The sequence below is a fragment of the Lissotriton helveticus genome, chromosome 7, assembly GCF_964261635.1.
Source record: "Lissotriton helveticus chromosome 7, aLisHel1.1, whole genome shotgun sequence".
Taxonomy (NCBI): domain Eukaryota; kingdom Metazoa; phylum Chordata; class Amphibia; order Caudata; family Salamandridae; genus Lissotriton; species Lissotriton helveticus.
The window spans coordinates 1,408,523,238-1,408,550,010 of record NC_136068.1 but is presented as its reverse complement, the minus strand read 5'-3'; the positions used below and the strand labels follow the sequence as shown (position 1 = coordinate 1,408,550,010).

Sequence of the window (26,773 nt, the reverse complement as noted above, 5' to 3'; positions counted from 1 at the left end):
TAAATCTGTAGAACACAGAGCTTGATGGGCTGATACTAATGTTGTTTAGTTTGAGGTGGTTGAGCCTCAATAGCTGTCAAGAACACAATTAGTTTTGCTAAAGTCTCTTTACAATTTTGAATTTCAATAGGTGCTGTAATGTTCATTCCAAATACATTAATACAACTGATCTCTTACACAGCTACATGCATACATTCTCATTAGCATTGTTCCAATCATGCTTCAGATGTGACATTTTTCTTTCCCCTGCCTACTCACCAACATTCAATTTAATGTTACTCTATAATTTGTCTACTATTAAAATTGTCCTTTTTAAGATACCAATTGGAAAAACGGTACATGCAGCCTTCTTGAAAATGTTGTTACCATGGTAATTCATAATCAGATCTGAAACAGTTTCTCTCTTAGAGGAAACAGACTTGCAGTCCACGTTGCTGGAAAAATGATTTCTCAAAGAAAGCGTTTCCAAATAGAGAGGCCTATTTTCAAAATTCTTGCTTAAAAACACTGTAATACTATGTTGACTTAATACATTTTATTAAAAATCAGTGTAAACAAATTGTTGCAGGTCTCCATCATAAAAAGTGCCAAATGAAATGCATATGCTGTATATGGAAGTATTTTAACGAGTCGTATATAGGTGCCCTGCTTTACACAATAAAGGCATTTCTTCAGCTGTGTTCGCAAGTTGTGTTTCATTCTGTACTCGAGCACAGGGAGGAGATTTTGTTCAGGAATGGACTCGCCTATTTTGGGGTCATGAGACCTGTGTAATAATTGTATGTTCTGCCTTTGATACATCATGACCTCGTATCACAATCACATCTTTATGTGCTTAAATGTCTTTCATTTGTAAACTGGGAGCTTTGAGGAGCTGAGATACCAAAGGATGAAGCACGGCTTAACTATATAAACAACTATGACAATTTAGTACTCAATTATGTTTTCATGCTTGAGACCAGTGTAGTAACTATTTCTGCGGTAGATTGAGGATGTGTTATTTGATCTGGGTGGCTCTGAGAACCTGTGAAAGAACTGTCAAAGCTCTGTGACCCCAACAAACTACTGACCAACATGTATAATGGGAATCGCCACATAAAAACAGCTGGTACAGGAAAACAAGGCTTGCTCAGAGATGTGCGCCTGCCTTGCCATGTCCTCTCCAGTTATGTTTCACACTAAACAATTACATTTTCACAGTGCCCAAAAAAAGGAGCAGGACAGACACTGAAACACAGCAAGCTCGGGACCACAGGCCCTCGAAAATCAGTTCATTTATTATTTTGGCTGCCACGCTGGATGTTTTTGTGCAGGAAAAGGCACCTTTCTGCATAAAAAACATCCTGAGAGGGATATTTCCCTTTCTATGTGTGCTGTAGAATGCAGACGAGGGGTAAATTAAAAATAAAATTCAACTTACCTTCTCACTGCGTCTTTCCTCGCCACGTTCTCCTCATTCCGTCTCTCCTCTGGCCAGAACAGGGCACAGAAAGCACCTAGTCTGAAGCTCCCCATAGTCAATCACAATGCTGCATTGCAGCATTGTGATTGGTCTGAGCCCCAAACCACGGCACTCAGACGGGGACAGGGAACCTGGGCATGCTCTTCACCCAGGTGTTAAAGATCAATTCAAAAATGGTCAGGCGATTTCAGTAGATGTTTCCTAGGTTAAATTTGCCCGGCGTAAAACGCCTCTAATACCATACGAAGTTATTCAATAAAGAGGCAGGCGCTGAAGACAGGAAGACAGGAAACAAGTTTATTCAGTCGGAGTGGAACACATCAGATCAGACAACAAGATATCGTCTCGAGGTGCTCTCTCAACCTCTCTGAGACCTGGTCTTTTATACACTGGTCTAAGACATGTGAACGTTCTTTATTACAGCAAGGGCATTGTGAAGCATGAGAACGACATCCTCGGCACCCCCCCAGTTCCGGCCCATTCCAACACATGACAACAGTAGAGGCCCTTTCCCCTCATATGATTGGGAGGGGCCATCACGCAGCTGAGTGTTCTGCCGATTCCTTTGGAATGTGTGCGCCTGATCGAATCTCAGGGGTTGGGGACGTCATGATCAATAGTGGTCTCTTTCAGGAGAGGCGAGTGCATGCAGTAGTGGGCAATAAACTGTATCCTCGGGCTAAGGGATGACCAGCGGTTCGTACAGGCAGTCGGGCTCAGAGGAAGGGGTCATCAAAGGAGGGGTATTCATGGGCGGAAAGGAGGTGTTGGTCAGGCGCGGGGTGTGATTCCCTGAGACAGAGTCATGGGGGGGGGTTTCATGGCTTGTGCATGTGAGCGCGGGGGCAGCCAGGAGGCGCGGGGAAGGCTTGCAAGGTTCAGGGAAGTGTGCTGACGGGCGATCGTGAACAGGGAGACCATGGTACCTAAAATGGCTGTCGTGTATGCTCATACGTGAGTCTGCAAGATGGCGTAGATAATGTTTAGTACACAAACTAAAATTCCACAGTCCTCCCTTTAACATGTCTCGCCAGCTTGTCAGTTCGGATCGATCCCCATGAGACCACGCACCTCTATCTCGTATAGGGGACTCATGTGCTCAGTTTTAAAGTTCAAAGTCTTTGGGCACATACAGTTGGAAATGAGTGCACATAAAGATGGTAAACATTGAATACCTAAGCAACACCCACACAGTATCATGATTGGTATCAATAGAAACGTGAACAATCTCCATCCCCAGTTCTTCAAAGTGTCCCAGAACCAGCCTCCAAGCGACCATCCTTCCTGCTCCTGGTGAACCTCTGAGGACAGTCTGTGGAGGTGTTCGATTGCTTTGTAGACTGAAGGTGAGTTATCTGGCACGTAGGTGCAACAGCTGGAGCCGATGATGCGGCATGCACCTCCACGGTCGGCCAGAACCACATCTAGAACAAGACGGTTTTGAAGAGCCACCAGGCGGACGGCCTGAAGCTCAGCCGTGTTGTTGGCGAGGATGCCAGCGGTGATGTTAATGGTTGTTTCTAATGCCTGAGTCAGGTGTCGGATAGCGCGGCTATTTGCCATTGGTCCCCACAGAGGAACAAGTCCCTTTGCTGCATCCAGGAACTGTGCTCCGGTGGAGTCGGCTTGTTCAACATCTCCGGCGCGCTTTTGCCGGTGGTGGTTGGCTGGAGCCACATACGTGGGAGGAAGAATGAAGGCGATGTAGCACGTACCCCTCCAGCCTCTTGGGAGCCAAGTGTAAGCTTTGGTGCCACAAACAAAGTACATATTCAGGGAAGCAACAAAGGAGGGGGGGTCAGCTGAGACCAATGTTTTGGTGATGCGACAAGAACTGTGACCCACCAGCTGAGTTCCTTGTCCTTCGAGGCATACGAGTCCTGTGACATTGATGACAGACAGGGCCACGATCAGGGTGGCAGCCGTTTGTTTCCGCAGGTGGGAGAAGGTGGGTCTGGCTGGATTGTGGAGCACTTGCATTTCGACCCTTTCTTTGGCAGGGATGTTCGTGAGGAAGGTTGAACCTGAAATTGCAGGACAAAAGGGCTTTCCTGTTTTGTTCAGCCAGAACCCATAGTAGAAGTGTGACACCGTTTGACCAGAAGTTGCGTTGTCCTTGTGGCTTTCCTGCATGAGGATCAACCAGGCGAGGCAGGAGCCGTGAACTGAGAAAGGAGAAGGGATGAAGGGGATGGAATGTCCGGTAGCATGTGGGAGCAACCCACAGATCCAGCAGTTTGTGGCATTTGCAGCAAGGTTGTGCTGGTGCAACAGTTGTACGAAGGAATTGTTCCAGAACTCCCTACGCCTTTCACGGAGCTGAGGTGAAAGGGGGATCAGGTGGTGCTCTTTCGTGGTTGGCTGGACAGTGGTTGACAACATTTGGTGAGCGGGTGTGCTTTCCTCCAAGATCCAGAAGGAAGTCATGAGGAGGAGGCAAAAGAGGAAGACAATGAAGAAAGCGATTGTCTTTGATTTGTGCAAATTGTCAGTCTTTGGATTCCTGTAGTGGGTATTTCCTGTTGCTTCCGACGTCTTCTTATCTGGCGCTTCCATCATCTTCTTATCTGGCGCTTCCATCATCTTCATCTTCAAGGTGCTCGGTAGTGGGCAGAACCACAGACTTTGTTTAGCTTCTCTCCGGGTAACCCTTGGTTGCTTTGGGTCACCGTTCTGAGATTTTTAACTTAGTCAGTGGCCTACTTAGCCGAAGCTCCCTCCTTTCGACGCAGGAAATACCCTTCTCGAGATGGCACAGTGGGATCAGAGTGTTTTGCAAGTTCAAGTGCCTCGGTATCAGGATAGCAGTTCAGTGATGGTCGGTCTTTGTTCAGGAGCTCTTCTTGGGTGCTGACGTTGTCTGTCGTGGCCAGGGTCGAGGAAACCTTCTTGCAGTGGTGCGCATGTAGCCAGTTCTTTTTCCCCTCCACTCGAAGAGCCGTCCGAGTGGTGATCAGTACTTGCCAGGGGCCCGTCCACCGGGGTTCCAGACTCTTCGCTCGTTGAAAGTTCCGGATTAGGATGTAGTCCCCCGGTTGGATATCGTGACCGGGACCCCTGGAAGCATCGGGGATGGCCTGCTGCACCTGTTGATGAATGACAGACAATGTTTTCGTTAACTTGTACAAATAATCTGACAGCAGGACGTCGGGGACGTCGTGAATGGAGGTTGGTTTGGGGGCAGTCCAGAGGTTCATAGGCCGCCCAAACACAACTTCGTAGGGGGTCAAGCGGTGCTTAGTGGGAGTTGAGCGCATCAATAGTAATGCCAGTGGAAGGGCATCTGGCCACTTAAGTCCTGTGGTGGCCACTATTTTTGACAGTTTCAGTTTCAGTGTAGCGTTGTGTCGTTCAACCAGGCCAGCGGATTGGGGGTGGAAGACCGCATGGAACCTTTGTTTTACCCCCAACCCCTTCAGGATTAGTTGGATAACTTCAGCTATGAAGTGGGGGCCATTGTCGCTCCATAAAATTCGACAAAGGCCGTAGCGGGGGAAAAACTCTTTCAGTAGTACTTTGGCAGTAGTCATGGCAGTGTTATCACGGGTCGGATAGGCTTCCACCCATTTGCTGAAGGCACATACAATGACCAATACGTACTTCAAGCCTTGGCACCTCTCTAATTGGATGTAATCCATCTGAAGGACCTCAAAGGGGTGGTCGGGGATCCCAAACCCTCCCCGGGGTACCACAGTTCCTTTCCCGGGGTTGTGTTGTAAGCAGATAAGGCACTGCTGGACTAGGCGTTTGGCCGAGTCGGGGATCTTGTTGTTGTGCCAAACTCTGGAAATGAGTTCAATCATGGGGGCAGAGCCTATGTGTGCAGGGGAGTGTGCCATTGTCAGTATGGGGATCAAATATGCATCAGGCAGCAACCATTTGTTCGTGTCTTTTGTCCGCCAGCAGTCTTCATCGTCCCTTAGACCCACCCGCGCCCACTCAGTCAGTTCATGTGGTGTGCTGGCCGATTGGATGTCCCTGATTGTTTCCCTAGCGTCGGTCCATTTTTCTGCTTGTGACCTGGTCACATACATGCGTGTCGTTGTCCTATTTTCAGCTGTGGTTCGGGCAGTGGTGTCGGCCAGTGCGTTTCCCTGTCCAACTAAATCTGTCACCTTCTTGTGTGCCTGGCATTTGATCACTGCTAATTGTCTGGGGAGAAGAACTGCTTCAATCAGGGCGGAGACTAAATCTCCGTGAAGGATGGGTGTACCGTGGGACGTCAGGAATCCCCTTTCCCTCCACAGGAGCCCAAAATGATGAACCACCCCGAAGGCGTACTGGCTGTCCGTGTAAATGTTTGCCGTAGTTCCCGCTGCTATGATACATGCTCGTGTGAGGGCAATTAGTTCTGCTGCCTGTGCGGATCGTTGTGTGATGCGAGCGGTTTCAACTACTGTTCGAGCTGTCGTCACCGCGTAGGCAGCAGAAGTGGTGCCGTCTGGGAGTTTGATACAAGAGCCATCTACCCATAGTTCTCCATCAGGATCTGTAAGAGCAATGTCTCAGAGGTCAACTCTACTCCTAGTCTGTTCGTCCGTGAGGGTCACACAGTCGTGTATAGGGGGCACATCGGGGTCATTTTCGGGTAAGGGTAACAGTGTAGCAGGTTTCAATGTCGTGCATCTCTTCAGGGTGATGTGGGGAGCAAGTAGAGTTAGTTCGTACCCTGTTAGTCGTGCGCTAGTCAGATGTTGAGTCTTAGTCTGGTTCAAAAGGGTGTCAACTGCATGGGGCACTAATACCGTGAGGGAGTTTGAAAGCACAATTCCCTCACTCTGGCGGATAGAGACAGCAGCAGCGGCTACTGCTCGAAGGCAGGCAGGTAGAGCTCTGGCGACTGGATCAAGAGTGGCAGAGAAGTAGGCACAAGGGCGTTGTTTGGCGCCGATGGGCTGAGTTAGAACAGACAATGCGCATCCCTCCCTTTCGTGAGTGAAGAGGGAGAAGGGCTTGGAGTAATCTGGTGTTCCTAGAACGGGTGCCGAGCAAAGGGCATCCCGCAATTCCTTAAAGGATGCTTGGCATTCGGGAGTCCACGGGAGTGGGAACGGAACACCTTTGGCCAACAGGGAAAGTAGGGGTTTTATAATGAGACTGAAATTTGGTAACCATTGTCGGCAGAAAGAAGTAAGGCCCACTAATGAACGGACTTGCTTCTGCGTTTTTGGAATGGGGGTGTCTAGAATGGTTTGGATTCGGTCGGGCGTAAGTTTCCTCCCTTCTTTGGACAGGAGGTGGCCTAGGTATGTTACTTGGGGCTGACAGAACTGCAGTTTCTTTTTGGAGACTTTGTGGCCATTCTCCGCAAGAAAGTGCAAGAGTTGGATAGTGGCTGTGATTGCAAGTGGAGTGGTGTCGGCCGCCAAAAGGATATCGTCAACATATTGGATCCACACCACTCCATCTGGTAGCTGGACGGCGTCCAGCTGTCTTTTGAGGGCCTGGCTGTAAATGCTGGGACTTTCAGTGTAGCCCTGGGGAGCTCTACAAAATCGGTACGAACGGTTTTTTAAAGTGAAGCCGAAGAGATAACGGCTGTCTGGATGGATGGTGGCGATGCATTTTTAAGATGCATTTTTAAGATCAATAACGGTGAAGGTGGTGGCAGTGGACGGGATGAGAGTCAGGATGGTGGCGATGTCTGAGACTACGGGGTACTGTGGCACCACCACTTTGTTGATTTCTCGCAGGTCGATGATGAAGCGGTACGCTTTCTCATCTCCCTCACCTTGTTTCTTGACAATGGGTAGGATAGGGCTATTGCAGACATTACTAACCACTTCCTCTACCACTCCTGCATCTACCAAGGACTGAATAATTGCTACCAATGCCTTCTCGCCTTCGGGCGATATCCGGTACTGTGGGAGTTTCGGGAGTATTTCATCTGGTCGAACAGTTATGTGTACAGGATCGATCATCATTCGTCCTACATCCGAGTCGTTTCTGGCCCATAGCTACAGGGGTAGGGTATCGAGCAAGGATAGGTCAGCATCTGGTATGGCGTACATATGTCGTGCGGGGTAGGGTCTGGACATGCTCGGGTGGTCGTACAGGATGACTCGGACTCCATCCGGGGAACACCTAATAGTAGCTCGGAAATGTTTCAGTAAATCAATACCCATAATGGCGTCAGGGGAGTTGGAGGAGAGCAGAAATGTTGTGTCAGTAGGATTGTTTCCTAGGTCAAAGGAGATAGGTACAGACAGGGGATTAGTGGAGGGCGTCCCATCGAAACCTATCGAGGTAATGTGTGAGCCAGACAAGGGTGCCCTTGGAATCAGTCGTTTTGATAATACACTACGTGTCGCTCCAGTGTCTACCAAAAATGGAGACTTTGTACCCAGGACCTTAGCAGTGACGTAAGGACCTTGCTGGTCAACACAGAGCTCGACTGGATCCCTCCCTTGCCCCTGGCAGTCCTATGCAAAGTCGTGAGCATTGTTGCAGTCGGACTGTTGGCACTGATTCTCTCGGGGGCGGTCAAATGTGTTTGGTCTGTCAGATCGGTCATTGGTGGTGTCGCGGGTCTGCCCTCGTCCTTGCCCTCCAGTTTTGGGGCCATTTGTCATGTCCCTGGTTTCTTTATTTTTAATCATTTCCCGAAGGGCCAGGCATTGAGACTTCCAATGCCCAAATTCTTTGCAAAATGCACACTGGTTCTCATCGAGGTCGGTTCGTGGAGCGCCAGGTGTGGGGTTGCGGTCTCTAGGGGCCGAATTCCTAGGGGCATTCGACTGGTAATTTCCCCTATACCGTTCCCTTCCTGTAGTCACTCCCTGCAATTGAGCAATCATTACTCGTTCCTTTAAGTCCTTTTTCTTTTTCTCAGTTGCCCTTTCGTTCTCGTTCTTTTGGTGTTCGTAATACTGAGCCATCTGAAGGATAGCTGCAGGTTTAGAGGCTCCCCAACTACTCTCGCTAGTCTGTAACTTTTGGGAGACCTCTTGCGATAGCCCCTTTACGTAGTTTTGCACGAATAGGTGTTATCCGGTTGCGGTGGTCATATCTTGGCCACTGTAGTCGGAGAACACTGTTTCGAATCGTGAGAAGTATTCTGATACATCTTCCTGAGGTTTCTGGCGACAGGCCCTTGACTACCGACCAGTCTACCTTCTTTTCTGGGATCAACGTCTTTAGCTTCTGCACTATTTTGTCGGGGAGTTCCAGTATGTCCTTTACAGGTTTCTTTCCGGGCTCTCGCTGCCTATCTAGGTCATCGAGTTGTTTCCAGGTGTGTCCGAACAGGTCTGTGTGGTCGGCTTTCCGGATTTGCTTCCACACATCAGCTGGCAGACACAACCCGAAAAACAAATCAATTTCCGCTAGAGTCATTATGGTTGAGCCCAAGGCTGTGCCTAGTTCTGTATAAAATGCTGTAGGGTTCTTTCGTAAATCGGGCAGGGTTTGTCTAAAAGTTAAGATATCTTGCCGATCCCATGGTTGGTAAACCCAGTTGTACACAACCCTCCCTTTTGCATCTGCGTGGTTGATATCATCGTTTGTTCCCTGACCTCTTGGGGGAACCCAATAGGGGGCGGCTTCTCTGATAGGCATCATAGTGTTGGCTGCTTCTAATGAGGGCTCAATCGTCTCAGGGACTGTAATCTTGACCTCTAGTTTCTGTTCCGCGAGGTGGCGGAAGACCTCAAGCGTTTGCATGAAGAGGTCCGCCACATCGCTCTCAGTTCCATCTCCAACATCGACCCTTCTATATAGAGCCGTCAATTTAGCAGGACCTTTATTCTGGTACCTATTCTCATACGCGTTCAGGGTGTGGTAGCTGAACCGCAAAATGAAATGCCGTCTGTGGCTACCGGCATGTGAATTGTGCATATTCATCGTATATTCTTCGCTCTCCTTCCGTTCTACCAATGTTTTTGCTATCTTGTCGATTCCATCCCGCTCATCTTTGCTCAACCTATTTGGTCTGGCTGTTAGGTGCCTGCTAGTCTCATGTTCATCTGCTGTTGTTACCAATGCGGCTGGTGCGAAGGCCGTAAGAGCCGGGGCACTAGCGCTAGGGTCACCCATACCTGCACTTTGAACTGGTGAGTGTTGTGCTAGAGGCTGGCTGGGAGCATAAGGAGGAGGCATGTAGATAATTGGAGGACCGAGCAGTAATTCGTCATTTGCCCGCTGTTTGGAGGGTATCTCCGGGTAGAGCGCAGAGGTGGTCCTGACAGGGCATTGGCCTGCCAGTCCTGATTCTTGCGTTTGTCTAACTTCCTCTCTTCTTCTTATTTCTTCATCTAGTTCTTTTGCGGCCAGATGGGCGGTTTTTCGTAACTCTTTCACTATTTTCGCTTCCTCTCTTTTCCTGCGATGTTCTGCTTCTTTGCGCCACATGCCAATACTATCAAGCATAGTGGGCGTTGCCTTGTTTATTTTTACAGCTGCTTCTAGTGTTTTTATTTTATTTTTATCAAATGAAGCTATCAGTGGCCATTGATTTTTAGGATCCTTTTTTGTATATTTATGCCATAACTTACTATAAGCTATAGCGACTAGTCCTTGCTTAGTAAACATGTCCTTATTAGGGGTGCCTTCCAGTGGAGCTGGATGGTTCATCTCTAATAAGCGGTCCGGGTTGACCCAACTATGAACCAATGGGGAGAAGATAGGCATGACGGATTACAATGGGGGGCAAAAGCCTGCACTACCTATCTTTTCACTACTTGCAAAGACTGGACAGAATATTCTATTCTACGCTATTTGCAAATAGAGAATACCTCCAAAAAGAACCAATTCCCAAAACAGTCAATGTTCGGGCAAACAATCAATCAATGAGGAACAAAATAGGCACGACGTGTTAAAGGTTTGCGTTACCTACCCTTCACTATCGGCAAAGGGAGAGAGAATATTCCTATTCTTCCCCGTTTGCAGGCAGAGAAGATCCTTAAGAGAACCAACTTCGAACAATTCAATGCTCGATTCAATCAATCAATCAATCAATGAGGAGAAAAGTAGGCACGACGTGTTAAAGGCTTGCGTTGCCTACCCTTCACTATCTGCAAAGATTAAACAGAGTATGGCGATTCTGTGCTTGTTTGCAAATAGAGAATTTCTCAGAAACAGTCAATAAGTAATACTAGTATTTTCAAACAATCAATCAATCAATCAATTTCGCAATTTGTCGTGTGCCACGACCTTACCCGGACCGCATGGACAGTTTCTCGTCTTCCGCTTCCAGCGCCCGATTGTCCTCTATTCTCTTGTTGCTATCGCGACACTCCTGGTGGTTCCCAGTCAGGACCGTAGATCACTCGGGAGAGGTCTGCTCGGAATCAGTGAAGTTCAGATGATCGGCTGTCAGACGAGGGTCTATCGGACAGGAGCTCTCCCGATCGTTGCAGTTGTTCACTCTGTCGTCGGGACCTCTCCCACTGGATCCACGTGTCGCTGATGGGCCCCGCGTTTGGGACGCCAATTGTTAAAGATCAATTCAAAAATGGTCAGGCGATTTCAGTAGATGTTTCCTAGGTTAAATTTGCCCGGCGTAAAACGCCTCTAATACCATACGAAGTTATTCAATAAAGAGGCAGGCGCTGGAGACAGGAAGACAGGAAACAAGTTTATTCCGTCGGAGTGGAACACATCAGATCAGACAACAAGGTATCGTCTCGAGGTGCTCTCTCAACCTCTCTGAGACCTGGTCTTTTATACACTGGTCTAAGACATGTGAACGTTCTTTATTACAGCAAGGGCATTGTGAAGCATGAGAACGACATCCTCGGCACCCCCCCAGTTCCGGCCCATTCCAACACATGACAACAGTAGAGGCCCTTTCCCCTCATATGATTGGGAGGGGCCATCACGCAGCTGAGTGTTCTGCCGATTCCTTTGGAATGTGTGCGCCTGATCGAATCTCAGGGGGTGGGGACGTCATGATCAATAGTGGTCTCTTTCAGGAGAGGCGAGTGCATGCAGTAGTGGGCAATAAACTGTATCCTAGGGCTAAGGGATGACCAGCGGTTCGTACAGGCAGTCGGGCTCAGAGGAAGGGGTCATCAAAGGAGGGGTATTCATGGGCGGAAAGGAGGTGTTGGTCAGGCGCGGGGTGTGATTCCCTGAGACAGAGTCATGGGGGGGGGTTTCATGGCTTGTGCATGTGAGCGCGGGGGCAGCCAGGAGGCGCGGGGAAGGCTTGCAAGGTTCAGGGAAGTGTGCTGACGGGCGATCGTGAACAGGGAGACCATGGTACCTAAAATGGCTGTCGTGTATGCTCATACGTGAGTCTGCAAGATGGCGTAGATAATGTTTAGTACACGAACTAAAATTCCACACAGGCTGTAATGCAGCCTCAATGGAGAACATGCTAAGAGCGCATGAATGTTTGGCCGGACCCAGATGGCCTGCCAAACATTCAGTGCACTTTAGGGAGTGCAAACCACTCCTTCCCTCCCCAGCTCTGGTAGCAGAGCAGCCCCGCCTCACCTGGCAAAGATGTTGCGCCTGCAACAGGAAATAATAAAATGATAATAACTTTCACTTGTTGTCATTTTATTTTTCCTTCCACTTCTGAAAAGCAGTGGAGCAACGCTCCTCCGCCTTACTGGAGGAGCCGCCACTGAGCACACATAGAAAGAGTAAGTAACAAAGAGAAATACAGATGTAGGCCACGCCCCCTCCCGCCCTTCTTAAGCGCTGAACACGAGCGCTCTGTTGGTTCCAGTCTCCTGAGGCGGAAAGCCGGGAGAAGCAGCATCTCATTGTTTTACTGTGTTTAATACTTTGTTTTTAACCCTAAGCACTTTGCACCTGAGGGCGCCATGCAGCGGACCTAGCGCTGTCACGTGCCCCCCTCTACCGGCTCCCATTGCCGCTGGCCACGCCCACTTGTAGGCCACGCCCCCTCCCGCCCTTCTTAAGCGCTGAACACGAGCGCTCTGTTGGTTCCAGTCTCCTGAGGCGGAAAGCCGGGAGAAGCAGCATCTCATTGTTTTACTGTGTTTAATACTTTGTTTTTAACCCTAAGCATTTTGCACCTGAGGGCGCCGTGCAGCGTACCTAGCGCTGTCACGTGCCCCCCCTCTACCGGCTCCCATCGTCGCTGGCCACGCCCACTTGTAGGCCACGCCCCCTCCCGCCCTTCTTAAGCGCTGAACACGAGCGCTCTGTTGGTTCCAGTCTCCTGAGGTGGAAAGCCGGGAGAAGCAGCATCTCATTGTTTTACTGTGTTTAATACTTTGTTTTTAACCCTAAGCACTTTGCACCTGAGGGCGCCGTGCAGCGGACCTAGCGCTGTCACGTGCCCCCCCTCTACCGGCTCCCATCGCCGCTGGCCACGCCCACTTGTAGGCCACGCCCCCTCCCACCCTTCTTAAGCGCTGAACACGAGCGCTCTGTTGGTTCCAGTCTCCTGAGGCGGAAAGCCGGGAGAAGCAGCATCTCATTGTTTTACTGTGTTTAATACTTTGTTTTTAACCCTAAGCACTTTGCACCTGAGGGCGCCGTGCAGCGGACCTAGCGCTGTCACGTGCCCCCCCTCTACCGGCTCCCATCACCGCTGGCCACGCCCACTTGTAGGCCACGCCCCCTCCTGCCCCTAAGGACCTCTATTTCAATGTGCAACTCCAGAACGCGCAGCGGACGTGCGCAGCGGGCACGCCGTTTGCGTGCCGAAGGCGCGCCTAAGGCAAGCCCGTCTGCGCCCGTCCGCGGCCGGACGGGGCAAGGGGCATTTCCCCATGCCAAATTAACATCATACTCTGCTGAGGAGCTCACTACCCTCCAGGGCCACTGGCCACTTTCAGAGTCTGTTCGCAGCCATATTGCTTCACTAGGGCTTGCCCCTCCATCTTTGCCAATACCATCGCTGCCTTTGCCGGCCTCTTCAACGCTGTGTTCTTCCCTGCTTGACCCTCTACCTCCTACCCCTTCATTATCTGTTCTTTTACTGAACACCAGGTCAGCGGTCAAACACCACCACGAGCTGTTTGTCCTGCTTGATTCCGAGAAGCCTGACTTACTGCTCCTGACTGAAACCTGGTTTTGTGATTCTTCCCTACCCGCACTCTTGGCCGCCCTCCCCCCTTCCTACGCTGCTTTGCGCGCCGATCGCCCCGCGGGCAGGATGGGTGGTGGTGTGGCCTTAATTGCTCGGTCCGATTATAATTTTCAACTTCTTCCCTCTCCCCCTATTGCCCCAACTGAATTCCTTGTTGCCCGCTCTCTATCCTTTTCCCCTCCTATTACGTGCCTCTTGATGTACCGTCCACCCCAGCCTTCACCTCTGTTTTTGCCAGCATTTCAAGACCTATTGGCCACTTTAGCGGTCAACTATGCCTCGGTCTTGGTGCTAGGCGATTTTAACTACTGGCCCTTAGATCCTTCCGAGTGCACCGCATCTAAAGAATTCACTGAATCTCTCCTTTCCCTGAACTTTGTCCCTCACATATCTGTCCCTACACATTCTCGTGGTCATATACTTGACCAGGTTTGGTCTCTCAACCTTCCTGTCTCCCCGGTGTCTGTATCTCCCTGTTCCTGGTCTGACCATGCCCTCATCTCCTTTTCCATCCTTCTTAAACCTATTTCTAAGGTCCCACATGCCAGAAACACCTGGGCGCGGAATTGGAACCGAGTTGATCTTCCCCCCCTGACCCTCCTGCTTCAGAACTCCTCCCCGACCCTCATTGGTCTTTCATCCAATTCCCAAGCCATCGCTATCAATACCTGGCTGGCTGGAGGTTGCGACTCAGTTGCTCCACTCCGTCGTATCTCCACCCGACGACCCAAGGACTCCAATAGGTGGTTCAACGATAACTTAAAAGAACTAAAACTGACCTTACGGCAAGCAGAGAGACAGTGGAGAAGAAACTACTGCCCTTTATTAAAAACCCATTACTCAATGCTACTAACTGAGTATAAGAAAGCTATTTTAGCTGCCAAAACCTCCTACTTTTCCACAAAAATAATGACAGTGGAAAATAAATCTAGGGAGATTTTCGGTATAGTTAATGACCTAGCCTATTCCGATAGAGCTTCACCTCAAATCCCTCCAACCCAGCCCCTGTGTGACCAGCTAAACTCCTACTTTCTGGACAAGATTGCAACCATTAAGGCTAACATTCCCCTCCCTTCCTCTACTTTTGTTGACCCTTCCCCTCCCCCTGTTCAGTGCCACCTTACTTCAATTCCCCTCCTTACTGAGGAAGCATTCTTAAAGATACTTCCTAAAGTCAAATCTGGTTCTCCGGCAGACATCTGTCCGGCACGAATCTTACAACAGATTTACTCTACTTGTCCCCAGCCTCCCATGACTCTCCTTAATAGCTCCCTTACTCAGGGAGTGGTGATCCCCGCTCTTAAATCAGCTACAATAGTGCCCATTTTAAAGAAGCCCGGCGCTGACCCATCCATCTCAGCTAATTACCGCCCCATTTCCCTGTTGCCATATTTGGGCAAGGTGCTTGAGCGCCATGTCACCTCGGTACTCAGCACCCACGTAGAAGCAAATGGGGGTCTGGCCTCTCGTCAGGCCGGCTTCCGCCCCAGGCATTCTACCGAATCTGTCGTGGTGTCAGTCTTGGACAACCTCAGGAAGGGCATGGATTGCAACAAATATCAGGCTCTGGTGCTCCTCGACCTCTCCGCCGCCTTTGACACGGTGGACCATACCATCTTACTTTCACGTGTCAGGGCGGCGGGAATTGAGGGCTCAGCCCTGGTCTGGCTATCCTCCTTCCTGAGGGACCGCACCCAGGCGGTTCGGTTGGGGGACTTCACGACCACCCCACTCCAAGTCACCTGCGGTGTCCCCCAGGGTTCCTCTCTTTCTCCCTTATTATTCAATCTTTACATCTTTCCTCTAATCCTGGCACTTCAGCAGCTGGAGGTCACCGTTTATAATTACGCGGATGACCTCCAGCTCATCTTTGATCTCTCCTCTTCTCCCCTCTCTATCTCAAATTTCCAGTCCACTATGATTTTCATCAGGGACTGGATGAACCACAACCATCTCAAGTTGAACCCGGACAAAACCGAGTTGGTTCTCACAGGTGGTTCTTCCAGTCCCTGGAACTCTCTCTTCTGGCCCTCTTGTTTTGGTCCCTCCCCCACTCCTTCCTCCACAGTTAAAACCCTGGGTGTTAAAATAAATAACCAACTCACCTTACACTGACAAATCAGCTCTGTGGTCTCTTCCTGTTTCCTCACTCTCCGAACTATTCGCGCTGTCTCCCGTTTTTTTTTCCCCCAGGCACTTAAGCTGATCATGTCCGCGCTGGTGATCTCGCGGCTGGACTATGCCAACGCCCTGTACAACGGCATCCCAGCATACAGCCTGCGCAAGCTCCAGATGGTCCAGAACCAAGCGGCTCGGTTGGTGTATGGTCTCCCACGTTTTCACCTCTCTACACCCCTCCTTAAGGAACTCCATTGGCTTCCTGTCAAGGAACGCTCCCTCTTTAAAACTGGCTGTATGGTTTTTCAGGCCCGCCAGGGCACTGCCCCATCCTTCATCTCCTCTGTGATTAATGAATATGTCCCGGTCAGAGAGCTTCGTTCTTCCGCTAAATCCCTCCTGCAAATCCCGCGCTTTAAACGTAAAAAGTGGGGGGGAGCCAACTTTTCGACTTTGGCCCCCACCTTTTGGAACTCCCTCCCCGACCATTTACGATCTGCCACACAATACTCCTCCTTCCGCAAAGATCTAAAAACGCTTCTGTTTAAACAGGCCTTTACCTTGTAACCTGTCCCTCCTTTCCCTGCACCTGGTTCACTCCGCCCTTAGTTGCTGGACCCACTACTATAGCGCCAAGAAACCGTAGGGTGAACGCCGCGCTTTACAAATGTTTTTTAAATTAAATTAAATTAAAATTTCTCCAGGTTGCACCTCCCCGAGAAGGCATATATTTGGTGCATTGCCAGGTCTACCACTTTTGGTAAATCTGAGAATGCATCAAAAACAATGGGAGCTGCGTGGAAACAACCACACAACATTCATGGAACACCTTCCCAGAGCAGAGTAATGCAATGCATCCATTTGCTCTGTGTTGCCTTACTACAGATTTAAGAAGTCACCCAGGGCCATGCAAGATTACCTTTGGTGGCTTCATAAGTTGCATTTTGGGCTTGCATCACGCACTCAATTTGCATGGTGCAAGAGCGACACGACTCCCCTCATAAATATGCCTCTCAATTCAGTTACTGCATGCAGTGAGTGAACTGTGTGTATCCGATTCTGGTACTTACACCCTTTATACGAATGACGCTTATTTGGTTTGGAGCATGCTCTCCTTTTTGATCTGAAACCTGCATTCTGAGTCCGTGGCGGCCATCTGATCTTATACCTGGCCATGTTGACAAGATTCTTGCACCCATCAAGTGAACTGTGCCGGTGTTATCCAATGCATAAAAATAACAATGAGTGAAACGCTTGAATTAATCTGAGCCCCTGGTAATAGTTTATGATCTCATCCGTAATAGTTAGGGCACTAGGCCCTCATGCCGGATAAATGGTTACGCAAACACCCAAAGTATAGTGCGGGAACTGGACCAGGGCACGCACGCTCTGCCCCTTTTACTAGAAGGGTCACCTGACCGGTGACACCTGTGATGAATGGATGTGGAGTGAGTGTGGAAGACAGCTCTCAGGGAGTGGCTAGTGGAAACACAGTGTAGAAACACTAGACCGTGACCAGCCAGTCACTACACCTGCCACTCCATTCTCTTTTTTCATTCTGCCACTAAAGATAGAGACCAAACCATGTGGAAATCAGTCTCTCTTCCAGGGAGAATTCCAAGGAATCTACAGCAGTCCTGGGTCTCCCTCAGGTGCCGGGTCTCCTAGATATCTCAACAGGACTGTGGCTCACAACAGGCACATCAGTATGGTGGTTCTTTGGCTGCCATAGCGATGTTCGTCACCGCCTGCCACTGTCCCGCCAATGTCAATCGAGGGAAAACTGCTGGTGGATGTGCATGTGCACACAGCTCGGCCAGGTGGTGGCAGGGGTAATAGCTAGACACTGGTTGCAGCATCCCACAGATCTGAAGAAGGATCCATGTAGGAGACAGCTAAAATGATAACCGGGCTCTATCGTTTTTAGATTACCTCAGGACCTGTGCGTCATTGCCGGATTGTCTGGCGCGCGACTCAACATAAACCTGAGGCTTTATGATTGGGATCTCTTTTCGAGTGTCTATAATCTGCACAGAAAAGATAAGGCATGTTTTTTTTCTGAATTTTCGCAGGTTCTTTTTTCTAAAAAGACATCAATACTACAACTCTTGAAAGCATCGTCTTTCCGGTAAAAGTAATTGTATGTCACATAGGCTTTCTCCATAATGAAAATTCAGTCAGATGGTATCTGTTCGTCTTCGCGCTCACAATGGAGTTCATTCAGACCCGCACTTAATGGAAATGTTTCCTGGTCTAGGAAAAACGGACGTGCATAAATCGCACGACGGTCACCCCAAAAGGGGAAAGTTGTATGAATCGAGTGTTTTCCAGGTTTTTATTTTATTCAGACACATTGTTGTGCGCATAATTAATTGCTGACACCTGTGAGCCTACTTTCATAAAAAACATTGTATTTCATTACAAATGTTTTTTATCATTCAAACGTCAAGGACAAGGCTGCAGTTATTCAGGAAGCAGCAGAGTTTGACATTCTGGACTATTTCCAATACAGGTTTAATGTCGCTTGGAGCACCAGCAGCACTCTAAAGTGTCCCAGTGGCGATTAATGTGTTGCTTGCTGTGCAATCATTTTTAATCCTCCATGTCTCTGTAGAGTGGTGCTCTGTGCAGGGTTCCGGAGGTAGGTTTGATCTTAACGGGGAATCAGAAGGGTGGGCTCGATGGCCTATATATGTATTTGAACAGGACCAAATAGGAATGTTTGTATAGGACCCATAGGTTTCCCTTAAAACGAGTTGTGTGAATTTCAGCGGATGCAAATGTTCTGATGATAAGTGTAAGTTTTAGGCATTAATTATTAAATGCATTTCTTTTGAAAACTTCTGCATCAGTGGTAATAGCAGCATTACATGACCCTCTTTAGCTGTTTCCACTAGTTGTAATGTCCAGCCACACAGTTGGTGACCTGGAGCGCTATATACTTGGCAGGCCTGGGACTTCTTGTTCTAACTGTTAATTATGCCAAGCATTCAGTAACGCATCCAGAGTCAATCGGGAGCCAGCTTTCTGCTAATTTGTGTACATAACTTCTTATGAGCGACCGCAGATGTGTGTGCACTAAATGCAGACATGTAATTGTATGTTTTACTGCTTTGACATGACAAGCTCGTGAGGATATGGTTCCTTTTTTGGACTTTTTCATACTGGGTCATTAAAGGGTTATGAATACTGGGTATTCATAACCCTTTCTGCACACCTACGTTTATCTTACGAGGTCTGGGCACAAATAGCTGTCAACGTTTCAATTAAATTGGGGCTTACTCAAGATACGTAATATGACTGTGGATAAAAAAAATGTTTTCTGCAGTCATACATTTGAGGTTAAAGTGAGACAATGAATGTTTTCATGGTGGGAGCAAGTGGGGTGGTTACTCAGATGAATGTAACCAGTCTCCAAATCAATGAATATTCACAAATATTCCCAATGGGTTGTCATAAACAAATTGCAAATTTAAGGTTAATGCAATTTCATGAAAGGCTGTAATAGCTGTGCAAGTTGGGTGTGAAAAGGAACCAAGCTACCCTACTTCTTTGGAGGGTACGTGTAGCTAATTAGGATCCACTATTTTGGCCCACCTGACTTTTCGTAATTGACTACCTTGTTTCTGGTCTTATACTATGAGCTAGTTTCACGACCTGGTCTCACTGTACGTTAACAGTAAAGGGACTGAGTGCTAAATTCCAGTCTCTGCTTTGCAATTTAAGGGTACTGACGCAAAACTAGGGAAATAGGTTATAGGCTGGTTGCACATGAATATGTGAGCACACAAACAGGTAGCCTATTGCCGAAGAGAATCTTCAAGGATTGGTACTGACATCGGGTAGGCTTTTTAATGTGCGTGGGCATTCATAGTGTAGGGCTGTGGTGCTTACTGAAGGTCTAAGGTGCTTACACTGTATTACATAATATAAGTACAATCTACTCTAAAGACGAGTTTCACTCCACTAAGGTCTACAAGGTCCAACGAGGTACCAATATGACATGTTAAGAGTTGTTATCTTTCCCTGGTTCAGCTCAAATCAGATTCCATGCATTTGTCCCCTCCCCCTTCTGGGACAAGTTAATTCCTCTACTCCCCAACAGAATGATCAAAGGCCTTCCTACACAGTAGAGCAATTAAAAGTATTTGACCTGGCTTGTGGGAAAGAAATGGATGGAGAGGAAGTCTTCATCTGTTAATTAGCTGGTCATGACGCACCTGGGCTGGGCCAGCCCATGCCCACAGAACCAAAGGAGGAGGGCCAGACCTCTAGAGGGGCTTGCCTTCAAAGATTTGGTGGGAAGTGATCAGGCAGCTGTGTTACTAGGAGTAGAGCCAAAGCTCTCAGGGGAACTCTTTTCATAGACAACCTGAGGTTCCACATGTTGAATTGTCCCAATATGCTATGCAGGAGGGTTGGGACATGGCTGAAGTGATGATGTGCCCACCCTCACAGGATTGTGAATTAAAAGAATGTGATGTTCTAAGAAAAAAAGCTACCCTGATTCAGAAAATTATTTTTGTAGTACTGTCTACATTTTTGTTGATCCAGCAGAGACATAAGGAATCTCTTCATTCAGGAGCAGGAACAAGAATCCTCACCCACCAAGGTGACATGTTTCATCATAGGGTTCTGTTCCAAGATAGGTGGGGATGCAATGCCTAGCAGGCTTCTCACGGGGGGCCTTTGATCGAGATCTTTTTTCTGCCCGGGATAGCTGCTGGAGTGTCAATGATGATAGTGTGTGCTGTGGCTTGTGAACATTTTTTACCTTTCCAATTGATCTCCATATGAATTTACTTTTAATTTAGGGGAAGGTGGACTATGGGAAAATTAAAAACTTTGAGGAGCAATGTAATGTTAGTTATTCTATGGTCCCTCTCCTTTGGTCCCCGTTTCATGCCCTGTTGCCTCATAAGATCAAGTGGCGTTTCTTCAGTATGGTCTAATACTGCCCTACTATTTGAGGACAATTCCTGAATCTGTGGTAATGTTGTTACCCTTATTACACTGAATAATGTGTGTTTCATGTAAAGTGAGTACCCCTAGATTTGTTGACTCCAATTTTCATGGAGAGCGACCGGTTGGAAAACAGACATTAGTAGCAAACATATAAGCATTATGCATTTGCATAATTAATGTTGTCACTTCCTTACAAAGTTGAATATATTAATTGAAACATCATGCATAGTGAGAGTGTAAGCATACTCATGCAAATCACTCATGGTCACTGCAGAATGTGCTTAAACTGAATCCGTAATGTGTCCAAATGTCAGCTTCTTTTTTTTTTTTTTTTTTTGGAGTTGTGCCAATATTTTATTCAGAAATCACAGACGGGGAATAACCAGAATGAAATGTCAGCTTCGATCGTAAAAACAAGCAGTCTAACACCATGCCATGACTTATGGGCCCATTTATTTTACGGATGAGCTAAGCACCCACATACAGTAATTGTATATAAAAGCAAATTGTGGAAATCATGACAACCAAAAGGCGAGACTATGCTGCAGAGTTTCACCTTGTAGTGTGTCACTTACTCTAAGAATGTGGTGTGCCTGCTGGTGTCCTACCTCACGCTCTCCAGTCTTGAATGATAACTGAGATGCGGTGCATTGGTCTTTTTTAACTCCCTTCGTGGTGGAATAATTACAGACAGACGTCTGTCCTAACCCACATGTAGGCATGTGAATGGGTGTTCCTTGATACAAGCAGCAGCGATTAATAAAAGGGCCACCATATTTGAATGCATAGAATCATGTTAAAGTTGATATAATCTGATCTGTTGATCATTTAAATATTGACATAGTCAAGTGATGGGGCCACAGATTTGTTGCATTTATTGAAGCTAGATATTGGTCTATTCATACTGCCCCAAATGAGGTTAGTCATATATGTTTGTTTGTATATAAACTTGCAATTTACAATGTAGTTAAAAACTGTGGCGGTACTGGCAATAGACATTACCATCCTAAAACGTAAGGTCCTTCCTTAGCTGTATTATGTTTCAAATGCCCGTCAGTCATGATCATCAGTGATTAAACTCGGTGATTCAGGTGCAAGAGGAAGCCTAATATTTTGCTTATCGTGTATCATAAAATAGATATTATTTAGGCAAATTGAATACTTTAGCACATGTAGTCACAATTGCCATGATGTTAGAAAATCTGCCTGATGCTTCAGGTAAGTGCTGGCTTCTTTAAAGTGTAGGAGTTATATTCTCTCTTCTCGATGTCAGATTCTCTATGAATCAAAGACTCCATCCCTCAAGAGGTCTCAGGTGTCTATCAATATCTTTGCCTGGTGAAAACATTTCGGGTAGCTGGTTAATGCATAAGCTGTTCCCAGCTAGGTACGGCCAACCCAAAATAATGCCTTCCAAAAAATGCAGGGATGAATAACTTATCAGTCTGCTACTTAGGTCTTTCATATAGTATATACATAATGTAATAGGAAAATTGTTTATTCTCAAATGTTTTCTCTAAGACTATCATATGTTCAAGAACGTTGGATATGGAGTTATATGATGGCAGCCATGTATGTTATGGTAGTCAGCATTATCCCATGCAGGTAACATTTCTTGCGTTGACTCCTGGGTATCTCTTCATAGGGCCATACCAATGAGGTCACAAGTCTGAACATACATCGTTGTTCCTTTTGTAATGTATGTACCTTAATTTGGGAAGTAGCCAGAATAGTTTGTAATATAGTACACTTGGTATTGTTCGGTGTGTCTTGGACTTCCCAAAAATGTGACATGAGCTTTGTAGTAGAACATTTTCATCAGATTGTGCTTCTATGTTCATTGATCCTGATTCTGACTGGTCTGGTTGTCATTCTGACACACTGGAATCTACATTCACTAGTAAATAAATACAGAAAAAAATTGTGTTGCAGTCTGTGTGGTTCCGTAGTTCCGGGGGTCCTCTCAGGCCCAGGTACACCATTTTTATTTCTTTTGTAAGGTGGCAAATGTTACAGTTGTCACAAGAACAATGGTTGAGATTGCTGATGTACATTTCAAATTGTGGTCTAACTCATTGATCCAAGTGACAAAAGGCTGGACCACCTCCTAAGGCCCTGCCACAATATCAGGCTATTATCAATGTATCGCCACCACAGTGTAATACATTACTTGTAGGTATCATTTCCGGGTGTACATGTTTTGTTTCGAAGTGCTGCATATACAGAACAGCCAGTTTGGGGGACAAATGCCCATTGATGTACCCTGTATTTGTGGATAACATTTAGACTCACATTTGAAGAAATTTCGTTTAAGAGCCAGCATTGCACATGTGATAATGAAGCTGACGGGTGTAATATGTTGGCATGTAGTATCCTTCACTAATTCTTCAATGACTCTCAGCATCTCATATTAGGAGATGCTAGTGTACAGTGCCTCAATGTCTAATGTTATTTTCATTGTGCTAGCATTATGTTAATTGTGTGGTTTATAAAGTTGGATTGGCCAGGGATGGCTGAGTTCTAGAACATTACACCCCACTTAAAAACCCCTGCATGAGAGAGAAACAGTGGAGAAAACACTCGATGTGGGAGCGGCAATGGTGAAAGCATTGGCGAAAAAATGACCAGCTGGAAGGAGAAGCCACCTGAAACCCTGCAAGGATGGATTATGACTCCAGCTGACCCACAGGTCTCTCCATGCCCAGTGGTGCTGTGCCCTTTTTGCTTCCTGACAAACAGTTGGGGAAATGGACATGCCTGTGGACCCTAGAAGGTCCCCTGGACCGTCTGTGGACTGGCCCTTGACTTCACAGCTGACACACAAGTGCACTTCAAGCTGGCTAGGAGGCCATGGGGCCTCGGGAGTGTGCAACGAAGGATGGCCTTAACAATGGATGTGGAGGAACTGTGGAAGGCCCCGCCCCCAATCAGAAGAGAACCTCATAAACGCAAGCAGAGGACAGTTCTAGTGCAGGGAGGCAGAAACACCAGCTCCCAGAAGAAGCACCCTCTAGAAGTCAGGAGGCCAGAGTTATAAACATTCCAAGCTCGATCCCTCGGGGGACAGAGCGCAAGAAAGAGTGAATATGGTTCTGCTGCTAGGATTTAAAATACCCGAGGGAAATTTGAAATCCTTTATTTATTTTGATGTGGTGTGGGTGGCGCCACTCCTCGATCCACTTTTTGGCCCTGGGGACCCTATCCCCAGAGGGAAGATGAAAGAATGTCCTGGGGACAAGAGGATTTGAGCACCACTGTGCTCCTGCTTTACTGCTGCACCACCTCCCTGTTCCCCGTGACTGGTTGGAACAGAGGAGGCACAGCACAGCAGCAGCGGGCTGCCATGCTGATATTTATCACTATTGGCCTGGAGCAGAGCTGGCTGGGAATCATGGGGGTAGGCTTCCTACGCTGCCGCCACTTTTGGCAGCTCCCAAGAATACAAAAAAAAGACAAAACAAATATAAACAGGAAATATTTATGCTGCTGGCAAATGGCGCACCCCATAATCCTCTACACATGGGTAAACATTTGCATAATTTGTCTGTGGTGGCCCCAGCATGGGCAGCGGACCCACCAGCATATTTTAAGGGTGATTGAGGGGATGCAGGAAGTGCAGCAGCTCCCATAAATATTTTGAGAACTAGCCCAAAGTCCGTGGGAGAATTCTGTTGCATTTTAAAGCAATGTATGGGCCTGTAATTGGTGAATTATAACATAAGGTTGCGTGTACTGATGTGTTGACATCTTGACAAAGTCAATAGGCCTGCCTTATTTATAATGATCCTCCCTTATGTTGTCATGTTTTTGCTAATATAGGTTGGAGCTATAGTGGTTATTTCAAGCTATCTTGTATGTAATTGTAATGCATGGTATTTAGTAGTGTGGGTATTAAAGTACTCTTTCTTTTCGAAGGAAAAGGCGCACATTGGACATTGATTTATTGAGTGATATTATTGCATGCCAGTAAACTGGTAGTACTAGCCCACACTACCTCCCCACAGTGAGGATGGGACTGCTCTGCTTTGGTACCCAGACAGACCCGAGTGCTACAATGGAGTTCTTGATTCCTAATAAAAAGACAATTGCAGACATATTACTTGTGAAGGATTCACATCCTTGGCAACTAACAACCCAATCTCTTACAGTAGGGAGGGTTGGATGTTACTTCCTGACAAATATTTTCCAAGAGGAAAAAAGAAAAACCCTTACGGTTAAGGTGTATTTTGCTGTTTATGGTTACGCATGGAAATCTTGTACGTTTTGTGAATATGATTATGTCCTCTGATTTTGTTATTTGCTAAAATAACTAACGTGATAAAAAATAATAGACTTATTTCTATGCTATCTTCTTTGTGACCTGATCTTTTAGGGAATATATTCCGGCCAGATATGCAGATTGAATTCTAGGGATCATAAAGTGATATTAGTGGAATCACACAAATCTCCTTTTCTGCAATTCTGGGTGTTGGATGCACAAAATCCAGAATAATAGCTCAGCAAACCTACAAGTGTGCAACCTGAATAAAATTATGCAATCCCACCAGTACTGGCTCAGTTTTCCATCCTTCTGATGTGAACACCTTAAGTACCATTGACCTCGGTAATAGTAACACCATTTTTTACAGTGCTAAAACAGGTATTCTGTCTGGGCTAGCAATTTGGGGTCTAATGAATATGATTCAACCCATGGTCACAAGTTTGAATACAGCAAACACAAGGAGATGATGTACAGACCACTGAAACTTTTCAGACACTCTTCCCCCAGTCACAGATCTGGGTTGAATCCATCATCATTCTTTAGCTCACTTCGCCACCTCAGTTCAGACCCAGCTATATGAAAATCGGTCTTGACCCTGTGCCTCATGTGCCACCTCAGTTCAGACCCAGCTATGTACAAATCAGTCTTGACCCTGTGCCTCATGAGTTTGAATACAACCAGTTCCACTCTCCCTCTCAGTCTTCCAAGGTTGGTAGCAGGAATACAGGTGAGTTAGGTAACAACAAAGGTTTGTAATCTCTCGGTTTTTGCAAGATGGCCCCACAGAAGTGAAGAGGCTCTCTAGAAATAGATCTGTTATGTCATGCAGTTTAAATTTTTTATGTTGTGATTTACCTTCATTGCTTTTCTGCTGGCATTGTGGGTTCGAGCCCAATGTTTTCTTACCTGCTTCTAAAGTCAATCTTCATTTCTTTCCCAGGCTGGAATCATTACTGATGCTCGGCTGAAGGACTTGACACCAGCTATGCCTGTAATCTTCATTAAAGCCATACCTGTGGATAAGCAGGACACACGCAATGTCTACGCCTGCCCTGTCTACAAGACACGCCAACGAGGACCAACCTATGTCTGGACTTTTAACCTTAAAACCAAAGAAAAACCCTCTAAGTGGGTTCTGGCTGGGGTAGCTCTACTATTGCAAATTTGAATGTAAGACCCTTCCTCAGTTAGCACAAGTGAGCATTTTCTTTGCTGCAGTTTAATGCTGCTCTTAAAGACAGTTTCACAAAGATTTCTACAGTATTAGCTGAGCACTGAGACCCTATGTATCACTATTTAAACAGAAAAATCTATTTGTAAATGTTTAATTTTCTAATAAAATATTTTCTTAGTGGCCTTATCGTGCAAGTCGTTTATATATATTTCTTCAGCTTGATGTCTAGACAGCCCCATTTTTTGCTGGTAGTTTATTCGAGTGCATATGGTGTGATCTAAGATTAGTCATTGAATATGCATGAACAGTAGACTATGTTTTTACCCAGTGGCGATTGGCTTACGATTTTTGTTGAGTCACTAGTACAGCACTAGCAGTGCTTTGTAAATGGCAGTGAAGTTGCAGTTTTGGATTTAGCCCTTTACACCGGGTCAACCCCCAGCTTTTTGCTTTCACTATCCTATTTTATCAAACCGTTTCTGATGGTTTTTAGAACTCTGTGCACTTTAACACTGCTAACCATTGCTAACGTTCTTGTGCTCTTTCCTTAACACATGGTTGGATTGGCTTATACCCAACTGACACATTTAATATACCTGTAAGACCCTGATAAAGTGGTAATGCCTGGACCGAGGGCCTGTAAATTAAATGCTACTAGTGGGCCTGCAGCACTGATTGTGCCACCCATTTAAGTAGCCCTTTAAATATCTCTCAGGCCTGCCATTGCAGCCTATGTGTGCAGTTTTAAACTGCCACTTTGACCTAGCAAAATAAACCTTTTGT

General features: G+C 46.9%; 1 protein-coding gene across 1 annotated transcript in view; it reads left to right on the top strand.

The window, feature by feature from the left end:
• DNAH9 (dynein axonemal heavy chain 9) overlaps positions 1-26,172 on the top strand; it is a 1,695,107-nt gene extending 1,668,935 nt beyond the window's left edge. Inside the window, exon 69 of the mRNA XM_078654721.1 lies at positions 25,757-26,172. Within this exon, the coding sequence (XP_078510847.1) occupies positions 25,757-25,984 (228 nt within the window). The 3' untranslated portion in view covers positions 25,985-26,172. The remainder of the gene's footprint in view (positions 1-25,756) is intronic.
• The last annotated feature ends 601 nt before the right edge of the window (positions 26,173-26,773 follow it).